The sequence below is a fragment of the Pygoscelis adeliae genome, unplaced genomic scaffold (genome assembly GCF_000699105.1).
Source record: "Pygoscelis adeliae isolate BGI_AS28 unplaced genomic scaffold, ASM69910v1 Scaffold42, whole genome shotgun sequence".
Taxonomy (NCBI): domain Eukaryota; kingdom Metazoa; phylum Chordata; class Aves; order Sphenisciformes; family Spheniscidae; genus Pygoscelis; species Pygoscelis adeliae.
In genome coordinates, this window is record NW_008824283.1 from 6817195 (window position 1) to 6840928 (window position 23734).

General features: G+C 40.1%; 1 protein-coding gene across 1 annotated transcript in view; it reads right to left on the reverse strand.

Annotated features, from left to right (window-relative positions):
- SLIT3 (slit homolog 3 (Drosophila)) overlaps window positions 1-23734 on the reverse strand; it is a 260861-nt gene that overhangs the window by 57453 nt on the left and 179674 nt on the right. Inside the window, exons 23-24 of the mRNA XM_009318576.1 lie at window positions 20385-20509; window positions 2769-2866 (exon numbers count right to left, since the gene is read on the reverse strand). Of these exons, the coding sequence (XP_009316851.1) occupies window positions 2769-2866; window positions 20385-20509 (223 nt within the window). The remainder of the gene's footprint in view (window positions 1-2768; window positions 2867-20384; window positions 20510-23734) is intronic.

Consider the following 23734-nt stretch of genomic DNA (forward strand, 5'->3'; position numbering starts at 1 on the left):
GGGGTTCATCCTGCTCGCCATCCCTGTCTTCCAGCTCAGGGCGCCGAGTACCCTGAGGATAACTAGTCTGCCTGCTAAAGACTGAGGCAAAGAAGGCATTAAGTACCTCAGCCTTTTCCTCATCCTCGGTGACAAAGTTCCCCCCCGCATCCAATAAAGGATGGAGATTCTCCCTGGCTCTCTTCTTGTCATTAATGTATTTGTAAAAACTTTTTTTGTTGTCTTTAACAACAGCAGCCAGGTTGCGTTCTAGCTGGGCTTTTGCCTTTCTCATTTCCTCTCTGCACAACCTAACGAGATCCCTGTACTCTTCGAGATCCCTGTACTCTTCTGACATGCTAGCCCCGCACTCCTGTTCTGCCCAGAGCAGCTGGGGCTATGGACTGACTGAATTAAAAACATGGAGAGAAAATAGAGCAATCCATAAGCTGAACATTCAATTTTATGAAGCAAGATTTTGACGAGATATGGTTTTATGTGTCTTTTATTAGACCAACTGAAACTATATAAATAACTATAAAAGCAGAAATCTTCCCTAAAAAGCCTCAAATGTTGTTAAGCAACAAAACCATCCCTGCAGTTTTGTAAATGATCTCAAAAACTACGTTTATTTGGAACTGAAGCAAAGCCTCTGAAATTGTAAAATTCTTCACGAGAAAAATTCAGAAGCAGCTTTCATTTCAGGTCATTCAAAACTTCTTACTTTCTACCATAGGACAAAACTAAAATGCTAAAGAAAAACCCAATCCAAAATATAAGCCGAAGTCTTTCATTCCAGTATTATGGATATTATAAAATGTTTTACTAGCACATTTTTAATATCAGCTAGATTTTGAAAAATGAATACTAAATGACACAAAATAGATATTCTAATATGGCACAATTTTGCTTTGGCACAAGCTGGAAAAAGCTATCTAAACAGTATTACATGAGGGTGACCGGAAGGGAACCCGAACTGAAGACCACCAGACCTTTATTTCTCTCAAGCAGAAACTGAACCTGAACTTTTACTCCAAAAATTGCTGGGCCTGCTAAAATTTGAATCAAGAAGAGGTATATCAGATCACAAGTGCAGAGTAGTGGTTTCACCAAACTCTAGGGGGTCCTGTCAAGCAGCATGACCCTTTGCATGTGCTATGACCTGCAGAGCCTCCTCATCTTCTCCACCCACTATACACCAGTATGACCCTACAGACGCATCTGTACCCAGGAGATGTGCTCTTCTGCTCTGCTCAGGGCCTTGTCACAGGTGCTCAAGCTGAGCTCCAAACTGCCCCTCATGGAGACGTGGCCATGTGTTTTACTCCTGTTCTCCCATGTTGGAAAGCCTCAGGTTGTTATTTGTAACAGAGCCTGACAGCGTCCCTTCATCCCCATCAACCTGCCCTTTTCCACTGTAACATCATCAGGGTCCTTCTGTGTCCAGCATGTGCTGGATCTGTTTCTGTAAGGGGGTAATTCTTGAGGGTGGGCAGGCACAGAGACAGAGAGAAGCTTTGGGGCATTTCTTCTGTTTTCTGCTTCCCCACTCATCTCACCCACATGGCAAAATGGAAACTCTTCTGTGCCTCATTCCCAGAGGAGGGATCTGGGGAGTCAAAAAGAAGCCACGACGCTTTGCTGGAAAGATAAAAGGCATCCTACCATTGGTAGGGAAACAGGAGGGGGGTGCTAATCCCCCATTGCACCTAAAGCCCTGTCAGTCACCCAGACTTTCACCTGGCCCTTTCTATTTTGAAAAAATCCTATTTTCTGACATAAGATGATATGAGTTTGCCGACTTGGTTAACAAACAGTTAACCTCAGTTGGAACAGTCTTAATCACAGATGAAATCAAACTGGAATCAAACTGGAAAAATGTACTGGTTTGACTCCCTGCTTACACCATTTATAAACCTTGCAATTCTGTGTCTCCCTCCAGCTGTCCCTGATAGGAAGCTATATATAGGGGAAGGCAAAGCAGCAGCCTCAGTAATGTATAAAAGCTTCTAGAAGTGAAGCTTTCATATATGCAATTGAAACATTGCAGTATGGTGTGCTTTTGTACATATTTTGTGCAAGAAATAGCATAAATACTGAGGACCAAATCTATGAAAATTTCAGCAACTCTTTTAAAAAAAAATAATTGCTATCACCTTTAATGACAACTAGTGGCCAAAGCCTCAAACTTGTATTTTCTTAGCTGTAAAGTAGTGCCTGTAGCAGCACAAATCTCCCAGTTACCTCATGAAAATTTTTGGACTTCTCTTGGAATATCCCGACCTATGCTACATCTTTCTTATATGGGAAAACTGAAATCCATAACGTCCAGTTGTAAAGGTTATTCTCTTGCAGGCACAGTGCCTAGGATGTGGCAATCTCTCCATGTTTTTTAATTGTTTCTTTAAAGCCTGTTTGTCTACAAGATTCTTCAGTATGAAAACATTTTGCATCTGGTTGTCAAGCAACAGATGCTTACTTTACAAATACAAAAAAGGGTATATGTGAGTTTGAAATGCCCCAAGGAAAATTAGCATACAGATAACACAATGCAGATCAAGGAGACCGCTCAAAATAGCTCTTAAGAGTATATTCCATTATGAGAAAATAAGGAGGCCTGTTTCAGAGGAAACAATATGTCATCAATGAAACCAGATTAATTTTTTTGTATGGCAAATAGAAATGTCACATGCAGCAGCTTTTACAAAGTAGCCATCATAGTTCATTATTGCAAAGTAGAAACACATTTAATTTTATAATCTCATTTTAAATGAACTTTGTGTTACTACCTGAATCCATCTTTGTTTGCCTCGGTGAGGTGGCAGGTCCCTCCATTCTGACATGGATTTTGAATGCAAGAATTAATGGGCACACTGCAGTCTCGACCCTATTTGGAGAAATTCAAAAGAAACAAGGTTAGTAACACTCATGTAATCTGAATCAATGTCTCCTACTCCCTCACCCTACGCGTGGCACCATTTACAGGAGGTCTGTGGTCTTCAGACCCATCACATCACTTAATGTTCTTTATTGATGGACAGATATATTCATCACTCGAGCGAGAATTTGGGTAGGGCATCTGGGACTGGTGGGTATCTTGGTATCATTTCAGTTTCCAGATTTTAGTTAACTCTTTCATGTGACTGTTTTAAGGAAACAGCTGACTTCATCATTACCCTAACACACTTTAATCTCTAATGTTAGTTACAATGAAAAGAATTAATCATGACCAAAGGTAAGCAGAAGGCCACACACAGTCAGCACAAGACCACATAGTCAGCACTCATTCAACCGCATTTACCAAGCGCTCAGTTAAACACTGCAACAGTACACCGTACGCAGTACTACGCATTGTCAAAACCTAAAGGGGAAAATTAATTTTTATCATGGGAGCTGAGTTTGAATTTCTCCACAGAACACACTGAATCCTGTTTGAGATATCATCGTTGAATCGGTTCCCTTCTTAAAGATTGCCCTAAAATATACATCAGTTCCAACTGAACTTCAGTAGCTTGAACAACCTACATTGTTACCACTGATCACTGATCTGACTCTTTATTGGCTCTTCAAGACATAGACATAGTTCTCGGATCATTATATTCTGCTGATTAGAACAAGCTATTTGTAAAATTGGCAAACACATCAAAGAGTTTGGTCTTGCTTTTCAGTTACTCACACAGTAGGGTGGAATAAAGACACCTGAAAGCCTCAATACTCAAGGGATCTGTGCAATCACAAGAAGTTCAAGAGATCTCTCTACTCTTCCTACTGAAGATCCCGTTAGTAGTGGGGCTCTGCCAGCTCATCAACTGGAAAACTGATACATGACTGCAATTAAGATGAGAAAAATATCTCAGGAGATACATTAATTCAGCCAAGGTTGCTGGGTTTTTTTGCCTTGGTTTAAAAAACATTATTTATATTGTATTTCAGAGGAATAACAATGGTATATCTATTTGTAAGTCTCTAAACAAAGAGGGCAGATGCCAGCCCGTGACATCAGTTCATAACAACTGTAACTTTTGTGTATTAGTATTGAACACTACCCTACCACTGCCGACTTTCCTTGCTGACAACATTCATCGGAAGTCATTCCTTTCTCCACCAAATTTGCAACAGCTTCTGACCCTTTTCAGACTTTACATACCTGACGTGGTATATATATATATACACTGGAGCAGGGGATACTCAAATAGTTTCTATAGTCTCATTTTTTTATGATGGCTGTGTTGTCAAAATGAAGCATCTTGATGCTTCAGCCATATACTGCACATGAGAGCATCAACTGTTAGTTGTTTTTCCACCTAGCTTTCAGACTGTGTTGTTCTTACTTAAGATACACTATTAGAATTAAGAATGGGTTTTGAGAAACCTAACACTGGACTTGGCAGATACCTGACAATGATTTGCTTGCCTCAGGATGAATACAGTGGGGTTAGAAAAGGCGTAGAAAAGGACTACCAAAATGTCCAAGGAGATGGAGCAACCACTTCAGAAGAAGATACTATAAAGACTAGGACTCTTTAGTCTGGAGAAAAGAAAACTGATGGGGGTGATATGATCGATGTGTACAAAATCATGGAGGTGGTGAATGCAGAATTTGTCACATACTAAATCCCTCAGCAGTAGAGGGACACTTACTGATGTTAGATGAACTTAATACAGACAAAAGAAAATACTTCTTCCAAAGTATGAGCTTCTGGGATGTTTTTGCCACAGGAGGTTGTGAAGTCAGATAGTATAAAAGCCATTAGACAAATTCACGTACAATAGATCCCAACCAGATATGAAAGGCAATAGGCAGACATCAACATCCCTAGTTGGATGACGGTGGGCGCTGGGAGAACTGGGGAGGAGTGGTGGCCAGGCTTGTGTACTCTCCTCAAGCAGTAAAGATTTGCTGCTGCCTCCATGAGAGACAGAATGCTGCGGTAAATGCACCACAGACCCATTATGGCATTTCTCATGTTCTTATGTCAAAGTTGTTTGAAAGGCTTATTTGGCTCTCAACAAGGAAAACGTTCCCTACCTTTTTTTTCAAAAGATCCTACCTGCTCCCTGAACCAAGACTACATGGTTTTGTGCATTATAAGGGAACGGATCTCTCAGGAAAACCACACCAGGATGGGTTTGATCAGTTTGTCTATGACTGCATATCCGTTTGGGAATTTTGCTCTCAAGCAAAGAACAAATAGGCTGGTCACATCTTTCTAACCCTTGTTAATCATTGCCCACCTCTCTCTCTTACATCCTACATTGATCAGAAGTTCATGCTCAGCCCTTGACTGGTGTGCCCATTTCCAGCAATGTGCCCAGCCTGGAGGTGACAAGCCAGCAGGACAAGGACTGTGCTGGTTCTGTGACAGCTCAAGCTCCATTCATGCTTTAAGTAGTGTATAAACAATGGTAGCAATCTTAATTTGTCTCTGGAGTGCTTATCTTGAAATTGGTGCAGCCTCAATTAAGCCTAATCAAGGCATTAAAAAACCAAAACCAGCTCATAAGTGTGAACTTTTCTACAGAGTTCATTTGATCTGGTCTGTCCACTCATGGTGTTAGGCTCTCCCATTCACGTCATACAGTTCAGTCCTCCAAATACTACTGAAATCTTCAGTATTTTGTCAGGTAGGACATACTGCCATCGTACTGTGAGAAGAACTGAGACATGCAGTAATTATACTTTCATCCAACACCAGAGAGGACCTGTGTTAACAGAAATGGGAGACAAAGCTGTATTTCTTGAAGCTCCGTCCCCAGCATTCCCCTGAGAGAGGAGAAGCAGCTTTGCATTTTAAAAATTGTGCACATACAAGGAAACAGGGACATCCTTTTCCTTGGTTGAATCAGAAGAGAAACATTTCCAAAGAACAACAGAAAGACCTGGCCAAGCCCCTGCCTTGCTGTGAGTTCATTCCCCCAACACAGCAGTGCAGGCAGCACGTGAAGACCTCACCCAAGACCTGGCAGAGAGGGTTTCTGCTTCATCCATGCTGCATTTGCCAAACAGACTGTCCTTCTCCATTTGAAATCCCGAGCCCCCAAATGTCTCAGGGAAGAATTGGGAAAGCGCCGAGGGAAGCTCACGCAGGTTTTATTTTGGCACCATGTGGCCCGCAGCACTTCACGGATGCGAGCCATGCAGCATTAACACTAATCCACTGCCACCCTTCTGCAACATTGCCTGTGTTTTGTCCATCTGTGTTGCAAATCCTGTGTGTTTACCACGTTATCCTAGTGAAGCTGGAAGATGCCATTTTTTATATTTCTAAGATCACAGATACTTTTCCTGTGTCCCTGAAGAATTGACTACTTTATAGATTCTTCACTAACATCAGTTACTTCTGTCTCCTATGAACTCTTCATCCCTGTATCACTAAAATATTAAACCCTTTGCAGCTAAGTATAGCAAGAAGCAAAGCAGAAACCACAGCATCTATTTTTCTGAAGGTTTTTGTCACAGTTGAACACCGTGTAAAACAGTCCCATCACTTCTACTGTAATTACTCTGATTATTCTGAATGTTCTTGTAAAAATTTAATACAGATAAATGTTAAAATGAGAGCAAGGCATTTTCAGTCTCTCTCACTGGCACATGAAATTTCTCATGACTTAGACTCAGCTCTCATTTCGGTGCTGAACGTGGCTGAATTATTGGCTTCTTGGGCCTCAGGCACCATGGAAACCGATTAGTATGTGCTGCTGAATCAGACTTAATTACAACACTAAGTTGCTATGTGGCTTTAGGAAAATTAGAGTCTCTCTGACTCAGTTTACTCATTGTAATAAATGGGCAAACAGCACTTAATCTTTCTCTGAGGATTTTCTTCTCTGAGTTGACTTTATCAATAGCACATTGAGAGCCCGCAAAACAAGTACAATTTCTCTAACACAGAAGACTATGAAAAACAAAGAATTCTGAAAGGAGAGAAGCTGCAGAAAATATGGGTACTAATAAATCTACAGCAAAGCAAGGCCATTTTATTTCTGTATAAGACTGTCACTACCCAGAAGAGCCTAAAGACATTCTAGAAACATCTTTCAAATGACTAATGCAATTCTCTAGTCTCAATTTACAGTAAGACTATTCTTACTGGAAAAATGAAATTGCTGTCAAGCATCACTAAAATTAATTATCTGTGAGTTGGGAAAAACTCTTTGAATTACATTCCCTGGAAATAACTATTGTTACAAAGGAGAATATTGTATATTTGCTTCAAGACTAAGGAGCCTTCTAATGAAGTCTGAATCAGAAAAAGAGGTGCAGACTTTGTTTCAAGGACAGGCAAGAAGATATGACGGTCTCAGCAATTCGCAGAAAGAGGATGAAGGTCCCTCTGTGTGCAATATTTTATTTCTAGAGCTTTTTTAAGTGCAATAAATTTTTGTCTATTCTGATAGGAAAGCATCAGATCCAAAACATTTTTATATAATTTCTCTCATTTTCTGTAGGAGAGGAAGGGATTAGGTGTTGAAACATAAAATTTCTGCAACTAATCAGAAGACATGTATGTTCAGAGTCCAGCTGTCTTTCTAAATCTGAAGTACCTCAGCTGGTCCAGATTTTATCTGGGCTGTTCCAGCTCCATATTTCAGCGAATGAGAACAGAAACTATCCACCATACTTACAAAGTGTCAATTCTTCATTTCATACTCAACAGTAATTAACTGTACTGGGCATTAGTGTATATACAAGCTGTTCCTCAGTACGGCTGTGCCAAAGTGTAGCCTTTACAAGTACCCAATACTGGAAAACATTACATCGTGATTAGTAAAACACTCAAGAACAAGTAGCAAAAACTAAAATAGCAAAAAATAATAAGGACCTAAGCAGGAAGAACAAAGGATAATATGATAAAAAAGCACACATTTGCTTTGACTGCAATGATTTTTTTTTTTAAATTAATTTTTACAAATTAGTATTGTCTATGGAGACTGAAAGCTTCATTCAAGATTACATGGCAGAGATTTGACCTCTGTCCATTTTAATGTGATCCTTCACCCATTTCTAACAGCAGCAGGCACAGATAAGAGGCGGCAGCATGGAGCTTGCCACAGGCACAAGGTATCATAGAATCACAGAATCATAGAATACCAGGTTGGAAGGGACATCAAGGATCATCTGGTCCAACCTCTCTTGGCAAAAGCACGGTCTAGACAAGATGGCCCAGCACCCTGTCCAGCGGAATCTCAAAAGTGTCCAATGTTGGGGAATCCACCACTTCCCTGGGGAGATTATTGCAATGGCTGATTGTTCTCATTGTGAAAAATTTTCCTCTTGTGTCCAATGGGAATCTCCCCAGGAGTAACTTGTACCCATTACCCCTCACCTTTTCCATGTGACTCCTTGTAAAAAGGGAGTCTCCACCTTCTTTGCAGCCACCCTTTAAATACTGGAACATGGTGATAAGGTCTCCCCTAAGCCTTCTTTTCTCAAGGCTGAACAAACCCGGTTCCCTCAGCCTTTCCTCATGTGGCAGGCTTCCCAGTCCTTTGATCATCTCTGTGGCCCTTCCCTGGACCCTCTCCAGCCTGTGCACATCTTTTTTGCATAGCGGGGACCAAAACTGAACACAGTATTCCAGGTGTGGCCTGACAAGCACCGAGTAGAGTGGGATGATGACTTCTTTATCTCTGCTGCTGATGCCCTTGTTGATGCAACCCAGCGTCCTGTTGGCTTGCTTTGCCGCAGCAGCACACCGTTCACTCGTATTGAGCTGCTCGTCCACCAGGACCCCCCGGTCCCTTTCCACAGAGCTGCTCCCCAGCTGGGTAGATCCCAGCCTGTGCTGCACTCCTGGATTATATTTTTCCCAAGTGCAAACCTTACACTTGTCCTTGTTGAACTTCATAAGGTTCTTGTTAGCCCACTCTTCCAGCCTATCCAGCTCTTCCTGCAGGGTGGCTCTCCCTTCCGAAGTGCCCGCTTCCCCACTCAGTTTGGTATCATCAGCAAACTTCAGCAGGGTACGCTTGATCCCATCATCCAGATCACTTACGAAGATATTAAACAGCGTTGGGCCCAATATCGATCCCTGGGGGGCCCCACTTGTGACAGGCTGCCAGTTTGAAAAGGAGTTATTTACCACCACCCTCTGGGTGCGGCCTGTCAGCCTGTCCCCCACCCACCGCACAGACTTGTCTAAACCATAATGCATCGGTTTCTCTAGGAGGAGGCTGTGGGAAACCATATTGAAAGCCTTGGAGAAATCCAGGTAGACAACCTGGATTTCTCCAGGAATTCCAGGTAGACAACCAGGTAGAAACCTCCTGATGTAGAAAACTATCACTGCTGACTGCAGCAGAAACGTGATCCAGCCAGTGGTGAAGACACCTGCAGACAGGCAGAAGTCTATCCAACTTCAATGGTTTGTAAATAGGGAGACCTCTTTCCAGCTATTACAGCCTTGTTCAATGACTACAATGTTTTAAAGCATGCTGGAAAAATGAGCTATACAAAAGAAATACCAAAGTTTATTTGAGTTGTTAACAATACACAATGTGTTCATAATAAGTTTTATTTAGATGGTATATGTAGAGAACAGATGGTAGTGTTCACGTGTTTAGTAAAAATACTAGACGAAGACAAATATAGTTGATAGAGACTTTAAATTAAGAACTGGGAAATCTTCATAAACAATTTAATTATCAAGCTCTAAACACAGCTAAAGCTTTTAGGGAAATCAGGCAAAACTACCAGCTACAAAGATACTGTATTGCAAACCTAGTCCTTTACATTCCTAGTAGCGGAAGTAATGCATCCTCATCCAACTCTCAGTCTCACAAACATTAATGCATTTGTCTTATGGGTGTCTTGGTCAGAAGTTAATAAGCAATCATTACATTAAGGGAAAAGGCTAAGTATATCTTCAACTTCATGATAGGCTTGAAGGAAAATTCACAGAAAGATAAACTGAGAAGTACAATGTGTTCTGTGAGTGGGTATTGAGGAATGTTATTCAAACTTATAATCCTAATGTTGCGAAATTAAGAAAAAATGGACACTTACAGCCACTATGTATAGCTTTGCTCTGCTTCCACAGAGCTTGGGAAGTATTTTATTAAACACAGTTTTCTGAACAATTCTGATGTATGCTGATTGCTTGAGTGTTAAAACTACACCTGCATGTGCCAACGGGACTCGTTCATATATTCAGACCTGCAAAGGTCTACAAGCAGAGTAAAGGGCTAAATGTGGTGTGTAAACAAGTCATGATTCCTGATGCTTCATATAAAAGAATGAGATGAGACGGGATGAGAGCAGAGGGGCAAAAAACATCCAGAAATAGTACAAGACACAGACACTCAGCACAGAAAGAGAATTCAGTTTAAACTCTTGAATGGATTTTTAACTTGAGTTTTGCTTCTTTCACGCTTAGTAAAGTGAGAACTATGGTCAAAGGTTTTCCTGAAGTTATGGCATACAGCTATCCAATACGGTATAAACTGATGCTACAGTCTTTTACCTAGTGGCATCTTTACCAGTGTTGTCTTTTCACCATTTGAAACCTTTATCCCTCTGTTACAAATAGTCAAAATTGGAGAGTAAACTGAAATATTCCCAGGGCAGGAAGGGAAAAAAAAAAAGGAACAAAGTTTTATCACATAAACCTCAATTCCACTAGAAAATTAAGCTAGGAAATATGAATGAGATATTCAGCAGTTTCTCTGTAATAAATACATTTAGAAGCCAAAAATACAACAGAGAAACAAGAAGAATTTTGCATAATTGACCAAGGAAACACGATGCCATGAATTCAGCTACACAGCCAATACACTCAGATACGAGTTTGGTAGGAAAAATTCTCTCAAGTTCTATCCACGATTGTGTATTTCAGCGTCTTTCATTGGAAAGAAACCCAGTATTTGCTATAATGAGATTGTGAAAAGGAAAAGTTTTACGTGCATTGCAAACCTTAAAGCAAGTTATGAAAGTTAGCATGCCATCTTATGCTAATTGCAGCATGAAGGACTTGATGGACACCTCAGCAATCACTGCAAACACAGCTACTCAGCTTTGTGAAGGGAATACTTAGTTATCAAATAATTAAAGATGTTGCAATCTGAGTGAAGAACAAAACTAACTTTAAAATATAAAATTAATCTAAATTCTTTTGCAGGAAGGGCTAAAAATATAGCATTGGGAATTACTCTACTGTTATTTTACCAATGGAACCATTTGAAACTGATTTCCTAGTTGATTGCACTGATATTAAGATATAGGTAGACACTTACCTATATCTTAATAGGTACAGCTTACACACTGATATCTATATACAGTAGTATGAAGTTCTTTAGTAGATCCAGGTGATACTGTTTCCCTGCTTATGGTCTTTCTGGCCATGGACATAATGGCTAAGCCTCAACCTGGAAAAGATGCAGATGATGCTCATTGGCAAGGTCAAACAACTACAAGAGCTGGCAGGGTGTATGTCAGATCCATCTGCTTAGGCATATACACAAATTATTTGGCAAGGCATAGATAATATCACAGTAATTTTGGATCAGACTGTTTTTAGATTGCCAGGTGGAAGTTGAAAGATTTTGATCATCTGTTGTTCACAAAAAGGCTGTGACTTCTCCTTCTGAATGCAGACCTTGCTACGGACATCCACGCCTTGGATGCCTCTAGGTTAGGGTACACACAGTGCTGATGAATTAACTATTTCTCTTTAGTCATCTGTCCCAATGGGGTAATAAAAATGTACCTTCTGAGGATTGCTGTTTACAAGCCAGTTAATTTAACATGAAAAAGTAATTAATTTCATCCATTTCTAGTTTTGAAAAAGTTTTAAAATAAATTTGAAATTACCTAGACAATTCTGATTTCTTTTTTTAGTTCAGTATCGTTGTTTATACAGCTGTACTTACATTGACACAACAATACAACAAAAAAGTTGCCCACTGCTCACAAGCAGCGTGAGAAATACTATTTGCTAAGTGGCATAGAAGCTAGATTATGAAAAGGGGATACATTGATATTGGTTTTGTTGCTGCCCCCCCTGCCATTTGGCTGATTTAACTCCCTCTGAAAACTTTCACGGTGTTAGTGTCTGAAGTAAAAATATAGATAATAGTTATCTATATCCCACCATCTTCAGCACTGTATAGTTACCTTTTGTGCCAGTCTAGCTTCATCTGGCACCTGATTAAACAATAATTGGGCATGGCAGCAGTACTTCTTAGTGACTTCCTTGTCCTTGTTAATAAATCACAATTGTCAATTTATAGCAAATTAGGCGAACTTTGCTCTCTGAAGCCTCATTTTATTTAAATCAGAAAGATTTATGATCCTCCAGGGTATAATACACCTTTCATTACCTCCGTAGCTAGTAATCAAGAATACGCCTGTCACAGTCAAAGTGCAAGGATTCATCATATTATTTTTTAAAATCTCTGGTTTTTCTCCTATGAGTATGAAATTTAATTCTCAGCAGACATCTGAGGTTTATTTTGCAATTACATTAATTACCACGTAAATCCTGATTGTCCTTCTAAACCTCTCCTTACATAGGCACTTTGGGTTTCAATGGTCTTTTGGGCTTTTGATCAATGACAGAAGATACGTCATTCATCTGTCATGGAGTCAGTTCACATAGCACATATCTGAACTGAGTCCAGCGGTGCCAAACCGGATGGGGCAGGTGCTGTAGAGCTTCCAAGGTTACTTGATCAACTGCCCGATCACTGTGTGAACATTTTGGGAGATGTAGAAGAAAATTAGGGACACTGAAAATAGTTGATTTTGCCCAGGGTTGCCTCTGTACATAAAATCCAAACCAAAATATTTGATGTAAAAAAGACATTGAATATTTTATGTGTAGTCTCTAATTCAACCAATATTCATGAATGAGAACAATGTTTTCAGTACCCTCAAAACACTTAAGGGCCTATTTATTTTAAAATACATGTTGCAGTGACAACAAAACTTTCCCTCTCAGGCTATCAAAAGCCAGTGGCTCTTTTTTAATGTGAACACTGTAGAGAAAGTTATAAAGACTGGACATTTGTATACAAAACATAATTCCTATTAATAAGAAATAAGAAATAAAAGAAAATATAATTGTTGTATTTTACACTTATTGCTCAAGGCAATTAACCTATGCCTAACACTTAAGCTACTGAATGCAGCCTGCATGATAGAGGAGGGACATATCACATGCAGCAACCCAATGAAACCTAACATGAGGCAGGGCTTATGTAATTAAAAAACCTCTCCAAATTACTCACTAGATTTCTGAAATAAATAGAGCTAAAGATGCTGGAAGAGTCACAGTCCATTTGAAGAAACTTTTGCTGATGTATCCCTGCCTGTTAAGGATGAAGGCTTTTGGCATGCAACAGTTCTGTACTGATAAAAGGTCTCACGCTGAAATATGTTATATCAGCAAAAATGCCAGTATAATCTGTTTTGCTTGTGGAAGCTGTGTAAAGCTTCCCCTACAAGGCTTGCCAGTTAGAGATACCAGCAATCCTTTCTGGCATAAACCAAGACTGTACTTTGACAGTGGGTTGCACTGTAACAGGTAACTCAGGCAGGCAGCGATGTTTTCAGAAGCAAACATGCAAATGAATTTTTCAGACTACTAAAGAAATCAAACATGCCCACTATGATAATGAGCAAGAGCACAACATTTATCTCAGAGGCGCTGAGAAGTACAGGGAGGTGACCCCCGGGGGGCCATGGAGACAGGCATCTGCCCTGCACCAGCTCAGCGTTGGAGTCTGACATTGCCAGCAACGGAGCGCAGAGAGGCTTGGTACAACTTTACCTGCAGTGTATGTGCACTTACCTCTACACAGTAAGCTACTTATTCTCAAGCTAGTCTGGCATTATATCATTTCTATTAACAGGAGAGAGTTTACTCTCACATGATAAAGAAAGTTTTCTTTTCAGCCTAGCCTGCTTACAGCAACTTCACCAATTCCATCATCCCCAAAGGAAAGGGGAAAATAAGGCAATTAACCTCCTAGGACAACCTCTGTTCGTGTTCTTGGACAACAAAAGAAACCCAAAAGCCATCTTGTCAAGTAAAATCAATGCCAAGAAAGCCCCAAGGATAACAGATGACAGACAATCACAAGAAAATCTAACAATAAGGACTTTCGGCTGTGATCAACTACTTCAACCGATTCACTTATGCGGAAATGGTGGGATGCAGAAAATTAAGAGCTGGTTAAAGAGAACTTGATTAAGCAGAGTTATAGCAACCAGCAATCACCTGAAAGACAAACAAAACAGAGGAAGAAAAATTATTATTTAGTGTAATAGGACCAGGCAAACATAAGAACAAGAGCCTGAAATTCAGACTAAACGCCAATAAAAACTTCTTCTTTAGGCTGGGAAAAGGAAGATTGGAAGCCTGGTCTCTTAGGGCATTTAGAACTAGACCAGAAAAACAGTAGTAAAAACAAAGCGGGGGGAATGATCCACATTGACAAAAGAATGAATATGACGGTGCCCACGTGTGGGTGTGGCTTACTATTCACTTCAACTGCTCAGCTACTTCTCCTGATGCAGCACTGAGCAAACACAGCAAATGCCTGAAGCTGCTCAACATCTGCTTTCTCGCTGGCCTAACAAAAATGGAAATACTTCTTCAGAGTTGGCTTTATTGTTAAGAGCCCTCATTAGGCCATGCTACAATACATTACTATGTTTTTTACAGGGCTTGCGGTGGGTGTACGCATGCCTCACCACCTTCAGCCAGCAACTGTGGCGGTAATCCCTCCTTAAGCCTTTCATTTTTATGCTCTTCTAGATGTAAATCTCCTTTTTCTTTAGACCTACTAAAACAGAAAGGGCAAAAAGAAACAAACACAAATCCGACTGATGCATAGTAAGTTTTACAGAATAAGCATACACAGGAAAATACTGTGATTTCTGCAAGGTTTTTCTGCCCTAGGAGCATTATATGAAATTACAACCACCTACTGCTGACACGGGTGTTTGCCCTAAAAATCCATCCATAAATATAGGTCTACTCATTTTACATGGCCACCCATCACTTCTCATCCCTAAAGGCTTTCTGCTTTATTACACTAAGAGTGGAAAATGCTTCTTCACCATTCATTAATAAGTATTTTAAGTATGGTTAAAACAAACAAATAAAAAATAAAACATCACAGATCACATAAACACACGCTCCAGGAGAATTTATCAGAATGAAAGTTCAAGGCAGAATCAGCTGCACTGATTTCTTCATATGAAAACTTGGCATTGAGCTTACATTCCACTGTCTGTCCCCTCGACCCTAACACTGGGAGAGGAAAGAGGCCAAGACAGAGTAACATGTGAAGGCAGAGACGTTTGCTCTCCTGTTTCACGTGGATGAGGGCAGGCTGGTTTAAGAGTTTCTTCCAATTTTTCCTCCTTTTGCAATTCCAGCTCGGGGATTTATTTGAGCATTCACTGATGTATATGGGGACTTATATGCATATGTTAATAGATCCAAAGAAACAAAAGCACGGAGTTTCATTCCTAAATAGTATTAGCCTAACAAACTAGGCATGGACTCTCACGCAGCTGGCATGCATCAGCAGCCAAACTCTACACTTGGTTACATTCATATAACCCCACCCAAATCAGCATAACTAAGTGAGAAACTGGCCCATTGGAATAAACTTGCACTGTCTCGGCCTTGAGCTGCAAGAGCTGGCCAGAATATCTGTACATGAGCAAACACTACCATATCTACGTTTTAAGATCAGTTCTATGTTGAATACTCCTAAAACAGCCATTATTCTAGAACTGACAAATTACTCATGTAACGCTACAGAAGTACATCTCCATGGCAAAGTGCAAATACAGCAAACTTCTTTTGCCCCGCTCCAAGAAAATGCAAGGCCATGTGCACCCCCATGAGCAAATGATACAGTCAGCGCAGCACTGAGTCCATGCTAATGGTATGGGGTCTGTACTGATATAACCTGCTTATTAGCCCTGTGCTGAGCAGTCACAGCTTCTGCTCAGCTACTTCTATCTGCTCAAGTGCTGGTACATTAGTTATATCTGTGTACAACATGTGATAGACATGAATACCGCATATCCCAGAGACACTTTGTTCTGAGATTCTCAATTTCTAACCCTGTTTTCAGGGATGAAAACCTGGCACAGGGGGTGGGGAGGAAGAAGAGCCAAATTCCTAGCAGAACTTTGGAGCCAGCTTCCTTCACTAAATATCATTCTGGCTTCACTATAATGCCTCCCACTACAAGAGTCTGGCTGCAAAGAATACTGTCTCTCCAAAGCCCAAAAGCTTTACCCAAGATTTTTCCAATTGTATCTGTCATTCTGGATGACTGGTGAAATTGCTTGAACCCTCAAGATACTGCAGTGCTGCTAGAAAAGTCAAGACACTGGCTGAACTCAACAGGGAGGTGAATAGAGTTGGATAAAATTTACAGAGCAACTCTATCACAGACACGCATCAGCATCTGTTGCCCAAAGTGTGGGATACGTGCTATACTAATTTTACCTATCTTCACTTTCCATTTCAGACAGCTTTCGGTAACAGCAGAACTCAGAGTTGACAAACATCCTGTGTCCCAACAGCTCAGGCTCCCGTTTAGCTGAGCAATCAAAGAGGCTGTGGCGATGCCTAGGCAGGTACTGCATTTCATGTTCCAGGTTGGCAATGTTCTTTCATTTCATATAAAACACATGTATTTTAAACTCTCTTTCTTCAGTTCTACAAATAACACCTTTTGGAAGAAAGAAAATTACTCTCCTTCATTTGTTGTTACCTCAGTTTTAAGAAAAAAAGTATGAAAGACACCAAAATCAGCCAAAAAGTCCAAAAGGGCATTTTCAGAATACGGCAACGGCAAAGTACACTGAGTGTTGGTTTCACTCACTTTCGTTTTTACTACAGCTATTCAAGTAAATCCTTTCTCAATGGCTTATTGATTGCAAGTTTGATTATTCTCTTGAATTCTAACACCCATAGACTTGATTTTACAATATCAGTGGGAATACATAAAAGCCACACACTCTGCAGGATAAATGAATTAGTACGGTACCGTTATCTATTTACCAGCCACCAGCTGCACTCACACACACTTGCACTGCAGGTGGCCAGCAGCATTTAAAGCAGAAGAAAGCTTAATTTCTCTACTTGTAATCATACTTCACAATCTAAACCACACATATTATTTAAATAATCTTTCAAAGAATGCTATGGAGAAGAGGAAAAAAAAATCGCTGGATAATTACACCTATGTCTGTGTTTAATATGAAAACACAAGTTTTGTAACATTAAGAGACATCTCCTGCCAGCATCGGTGGCACCCTGGAGCTCAAGCTTGTGCAGCCTGCCAGTTGCCATAGGTGGCACTCTCACACCGTCTCCCACTGTCTCTGGGGCTTTGTCCCCAAAGCACAACGGAAAAAGCACTGTTTCAACCATACCTTATCTATAGCAAACACATTCATCACCCATTTTAAGGAAAGAGCAGCAGCAAAGATAGCTATCAGCACATAGCCTTCCCCGTTCCTAAGCGAGCAATCTATATTTCTGTCATCAAACACAACTGCCCGGCCCACTGGCCTCTCAGCTCAGGTGGTCCATGAGTTATCTCACTTTTAAGTTTACTCAAACCCATCATGGGCAGCATTACACACTGCTGAAAGCCCCATAAGGTATGCATTCAATAGCAAAAACATTTTTGTGATCATGAAAAATAAGAGATGGAGCCATCATCAATGTGATAGTGAAAAATAAAACTATAGGCTTTTGCAACTACAGTTAACTGGTAGAAGTTCGTGATTCCATCAGGCACCAGTTTGGCAACTGGTGACTTAGGTGGCCTTCTGCTAGCTGGCCTACTGTTTTTTTCTGAAGGCTAGCATGAGCATAGGAACCCCAGAAAGCGGTCTGTAACTGTCTGACCCTTTCCAGGGAACATTATAAAGCCGTCAGCTCATTTGAATGAGCTTACATTTGAAAAAAGGGTGGGTTTTTCACTTTATTGATGCACTCTTCCACACAGGATTTTTTCGAAATCTACATCAAACAAGGAAAAACAAATGCTGAGAGGGCAGATTTAGGGCAATTTATCAAGGTCTGGGAAATAGCTTCCAGATGGATAGAGCTGTTCGGTGCTGGCTGGTGAGAAGGAAGCAAGGTATTGTTATTGAATTAGCATGAATCTCTGGTGGAGAACTGCGTGGTAGATAGAGTACTCCTTTCATATGGTTTGCATTTGGACCTGTCAAATTTCATTTTTATTCAAAAACCTGTGGTAAAGACACGCAGTTCTTTTTTGCTTATTAAATTTCCACCAATTCTCCCTGTACTGTTATCCAGTCAGTATTTTTAAACTCTGCTCTAAGTGCCATGCCTGGGTCTGTCTGCTCTTTGCCATGCTTGGATGACAGCTCGGTGCTTACAAGCACACGAGTGGTTTTAGGTTTTACATTCACACACTGAATGTCACCTGAGAAGGTGTGTGAGAGAGGAGAAAAGCTGGATGTTCTATGAGATGTTTAAACTGAGCCACTTCAAGAGTTTATCAGAACCTTTCTAAGTAAAATAATGCATACTGAGGTCTAATGTACACTAGAAAGTGATTGCTAATATAACTGGAGGATTATTCTTGATTATTCTTGCTAATAAATCCTACACTTGTAAACATGTCTTCTAGCAGTATAAATGCATCTATACTAGTGCATTTGCTAATACAGAAATAATATAAAAAATAGAAGAAAAAACTAAGGGCAAAAAAAAGATATGCTCATAACAAACACATTTCTACTTTGAACTACCTGGATATCTTTTCCACGATATGTGCCTTATAGAGTAAGACATACACAAAGACCTATGTATTTTCCTGCTAGTTTTGAAAGCTTTTACTTTTCAAGTTAGCCTAACAGTCACCTAGGCCCATCTGAAGAATTCAACCTAGTTTATGTTAAACATCAAATTAAAATGACTGTTCTATTAACCTGAGGAGATAAACAGCCAGTTTCCCTCATGGCAAAGACAAATCAATTGTTACCAAGTAGTCAGTTTCAGTTGAATGATTTTTGACAATGTGGTCTTTTAAGATCCTAGAAAAGTTGCTGGTTGATATGCCAATGGGTAGAAGGATTTTTAATGAGAGGAAATTTCCAATGGCTTTTTCAATTATTTAGGAGAATTGTTATTATTCTTGAGTACCAAGCGTGGGGGTGAAATAGAAGAAATGAGCTTTACATCTTCTCTTTTTCCAATGTTTCAGGGATCTACCGCAATTACTCTGTTACCATCTGGGATGTATCCTACGCAAACAGAGAAGGGAAATGGTGATATCATCAGAACCAACTAATTCCTAAATCCTACCTGAAATGTAAGACATGGATACTTGTGCTTACTTCCCACACGTATGTCTGGTTTTGCCCTTCTTTTTTTTCCATATAGTTCTTATTACTCTGCGTTTTATGAGCATCTGCTTCAACTGACCAAGACTCTGTAAGAAATATCCAATGAGGCAAATAAAATCACAGTCTACAGGATGCAACCTACTTCTTTGGCCATAACATCCGATCCCCTCCAGGCTGTGAACAGATCATATGCCTCATTTATTACTTATACTTAATCCTTCAGCTACTGACTACTGAGCTAGGTTTCCAGTTATATCAACTCTGAAACAAAGTCTTGGTAGCCTTAAGCTCTCATGATGTGGTGTTAACAATAGGAGTTACACATCACCACCGAAGAAATTGCATTCCTCGATGACTCGATTTTCCGATTTTCAAATGTGTTATCAAGAAACTGACACTGCATGCTCACAATGCTTGGCCTCTACAGGATTTCACATTTGCAGATCACTCTATGGACATCAGTGCTCAGAACTCAGAGACAGCTGAGCTAGGGGTTGTGTCTAATCAGTTATCACCTTTCTGCTAATCAGTCTGTGTGAGATGGATGTAAGCTAGCAAGTATCAACGTTCTGTCACCGTGGAATAAACTGGCCCTTAATTCTCATCTGAACTGCCTCCCCTTTGGCCTGGCAGCCTATGAAACGGTTATCTTGTTGCTGGCAAAAGAAAAGAAATGAAAAGGAAGATAAAATCAACTTGCCATTTCATATGGATGTCTACATCACAGAATTAGAATGCCCAAGGTTGGAAGTGACCTCTGGAGATTGCCTAGTCCAGCCACGCTGCTCAAAGTAGGGTCAACTACAGCAAGTTGCTCAGGATGATCCGTATAGTCACAGCACAGAGAGAAAGAAATGCTTTTCCTATTGCACAGGATAAAACTTGTAGTGGGGCGCAGTTGAAAGGTCACACACAATCTGCTTCAGTAAGGGATTTTTTTAGCTCAGTTGCCTGTAAAATTGTCTTCTCATGGTACAACAATTAAGAAAACAGAAGGTATGGGGAACACTTTATTGCTTTTCATGTCGTTCATTTGTAGTCATACCTTGAAGCCAAAAGGGCAAGTGCATTGATAAAACTCCACTGCATCATTGTTGCATGTCCCATTGTTCTTACATGGATTGGAGAGGCAGGGGTTACACTTGGACACAACACTGATATCTACCGGCTCTGGAAAGGCAAAACACAGTGTATTAATAGAGAACTGGATTACAAAATTAATACTTCCCGTACTCACACATACATTTTTTCCTAATGCAGTATTCACCCTGTGTTGGCACAAACGCATATGCTGTGGGTGCAACTTTACACAACAGCATGGGATTCCCAGGGATTAGAGAGATTTTAAGTACTTAAATCAAGTGCTAGGCAAGTCTCAATGATGCTTATATTCTCCTGGACATGCAAACATCAGCTCTGAAAAAACCTGTTGGGAATCTCCAGAGAGTGGGCTTATATATATATGGCTTTCAGCAATTTTTCCTTCTCTCAGTGCTGGAAATTCTGCAATAACAACCCCTAGGGAACTATAACATGACATTTCTATGGCTGGTAACAAGAATGAAAGTGCAGATGCAACAGCAGAAATGAAAAACATGCATAAGAAAGATTTAGTTAGAGACTTATGGGAATATTTAGGTGCAAAGTGTTCTACCATCCTTAATTTTAACAGAGTTCAAAACTTATTTTCTTCCTGTTCTGCCCAGAAGAACGATTATCAACATTCAGCTATCTCGGCAAAATACAACAAAGACAAATATGCAAAGATGTAAATGTGTGCAGGTAAATATGCATGGCCACATTTAAACCATTTAATAAACCACATTTTTTAACAGAACTCTTCCAGAGAAGTAGTGATGTTTGTGGGTGAGCAGGAAAATTAACACAGACCAAAACAAAACTAAGTACATTTGGGGTACCAAGTCAATCAATATTTTATTGTTGAGATTTTACAGAAAGCTAATTTAGACAGTTACGTCTACAGTTAAAGAAATGGTGATTTTGAAGTGGCTAAATTTCAAATATTAATGAGTTAATGGCTTCTACACGTGAAAAATAAAACCTAACAATTTAAAAGGGCTTAAAATATATCAGGCAGTAAAGACCCTAAAATAATTTTATTTCATTTTTAAGGAAATACATTTTAAAATAACTTAAAATTGGTCCTGTGCTAATCAGAAGTGGGCACAGAGCTTCTGTTACTGCATGATAAATGATAAGAAGGACTAAATTGTGAAACATCCTGAAACTGAAGAAAAGCAGCTTATACTTGATGTTAGAGAGAAGGTGGAGCCGTAGAAGGTTACCAAAACTAGGGATGAAAAAACCCCTTCCAGTCAAGGATTTGCTTTGGACCATTCTGTATGAGATATAAACCTTCATTATTAACTTTGAATACTGGCACAGCACCAACAGGGGGTAAGAACATGACAGAAATGGGTACCAAGGAGTCTCAGCTGAAAAGCACCTGCACAGGCTGTAAAGGCTATATCCTGATCCTACAGTGACGGTGGTGTTACCAGGGCCACTAATTGCAGAGCGCAACTTGCAATAGTCCGTTAACAGGGCACAGTTGATTGCAGAGTGCCACATGCAATAACGAGGAAAAAGCACACAAGTAGTAACAAACAAAAAAAATGAAACAAGACTGTTGTCATCCTCTTCTATCTTTGCATTTATGTCTAACTAAATGCCATACATGTTTTTAACTTGGACTTAGGACAGCAAGAGGAAATAACATCTGAATTTCTGGCACTGACAAGGGGGGGAATGTGACATATCTGAGCTACTTTTGTCTTGAAGGTAGACTATATGAAGAATATATGAACGTAGCTCCTCGGAGAGCTCATGAGACAGGCAGCAGTGCTGCTCTTCTACGATTTAGAGGTCACTAAGCCAGAATTTGTTCTATTATTTATTTATTTCATAATACACACTCGTACATTTTCCATTTATTCCTATGGCATAGATCAAAGCTAATCAATGTAGGAGCTAATAAGAACAGTGTTAGTTCCTAGCAGTTAAGTAGTTCATTAGTTTGCCCTTGTGGATTTGATTCATAAATCCATATAGCAAAATGCCCTCAGCCTAGCACATTCCTTTCCTCTACTGCATAACTAGGAGGGCAATTTAATAAAAAGCAGAGCTGAGTTTGCATGACTTGCACATTACATACTTTTATTTTCTTGGCTCTGCTGAGACATAACCTTCTGCTCAGTCACAGGCTAAAAACATAATTTTAACAAGAATAAGTTAAACTCTACTTTTTTTTAATGTAAAAGTTACAGGAGGTCAGCGAGTACAGCTATGCACTACCTTTATACAAGCATCTCAAGGTACCAAGCTCAGCATGGGCTGACTTCTGCAGCAACGACCCAGGCTTTTATGGGGGCGGGGGGTTCAGCCCACCCTGAGCTCTGTGCTAGCAGTACTTGAGCTAGGACTGAATCTGCACAGGCAGAAGTACAGACATATCCTTGGACATTCTGTGTCACCCCACAGAAGTCTCGCTCTTCTGCTGACAGGCACATGTCACAGCTACAGCTCAGCGATGAGAGGGCGATGCAGTTGCAGGACAAACCGAGGCTGCACCGTATCCTGTCACAGGCCACGCACATGGCTCCAGCCCGAGGGTAAACCTGCACTTGACATTGTAATAAATCCTGTCGCTTTACCATAAAAGAGCATCACCGATGGCCAGACAGAATAGCACGAGGCATTGGATCTTAAACATGCGCATGGGAAATAGGTTGTTAGACTACCAAATCATGCATTGCTTTTCAAAATATATGTATTGTGATGAGAAAAGGTGAATTTTGCTAGGGTCTGGAGCTTCTTGGAGTACACTGCCACTCGTCCAGACCATCAATGGTTTCCGCTTGTCCAAAGACCACCTCCGAATCAACACATTTTTCTCCTTTTCTAGTCAGATAAAGCGAGCCATGGAGACAGTTGGGGTAGTAGGAAGCTCACCAGCTTTCTAGTGGACCAAACTAATATTTACATAAAAAACATACAGCTGTTTTTAATAGTCTGGATCGCAGGTTTACTTATCTCTTGCCTAAGAGTTGCTTGCTTAGTTTTCAGAGTACGTGAGTGTAACTAATTGATATATCACAGTTTCAGAATGAATAAGTCGTCTAGCTTCTCTTTCTGGATTAATTTTCAGACCCTGTTTAATATGTAAATATGATCATTTTCTTAGTTTCACTTCATGTGAACAAGTATATTATTTGGTATTTTTAGTATTTAGGGTATATTTGTACGTCACATTTGAGAGACTATTCTGAAGTCTGTAGTTCTGATAATTATAGTCAGAGTTCTGATAGTTTTGAGACTGACATTTCAAAGTAATTAAATTGTAAGGTTACAGTTATTAAAAATATATTTGAAAGG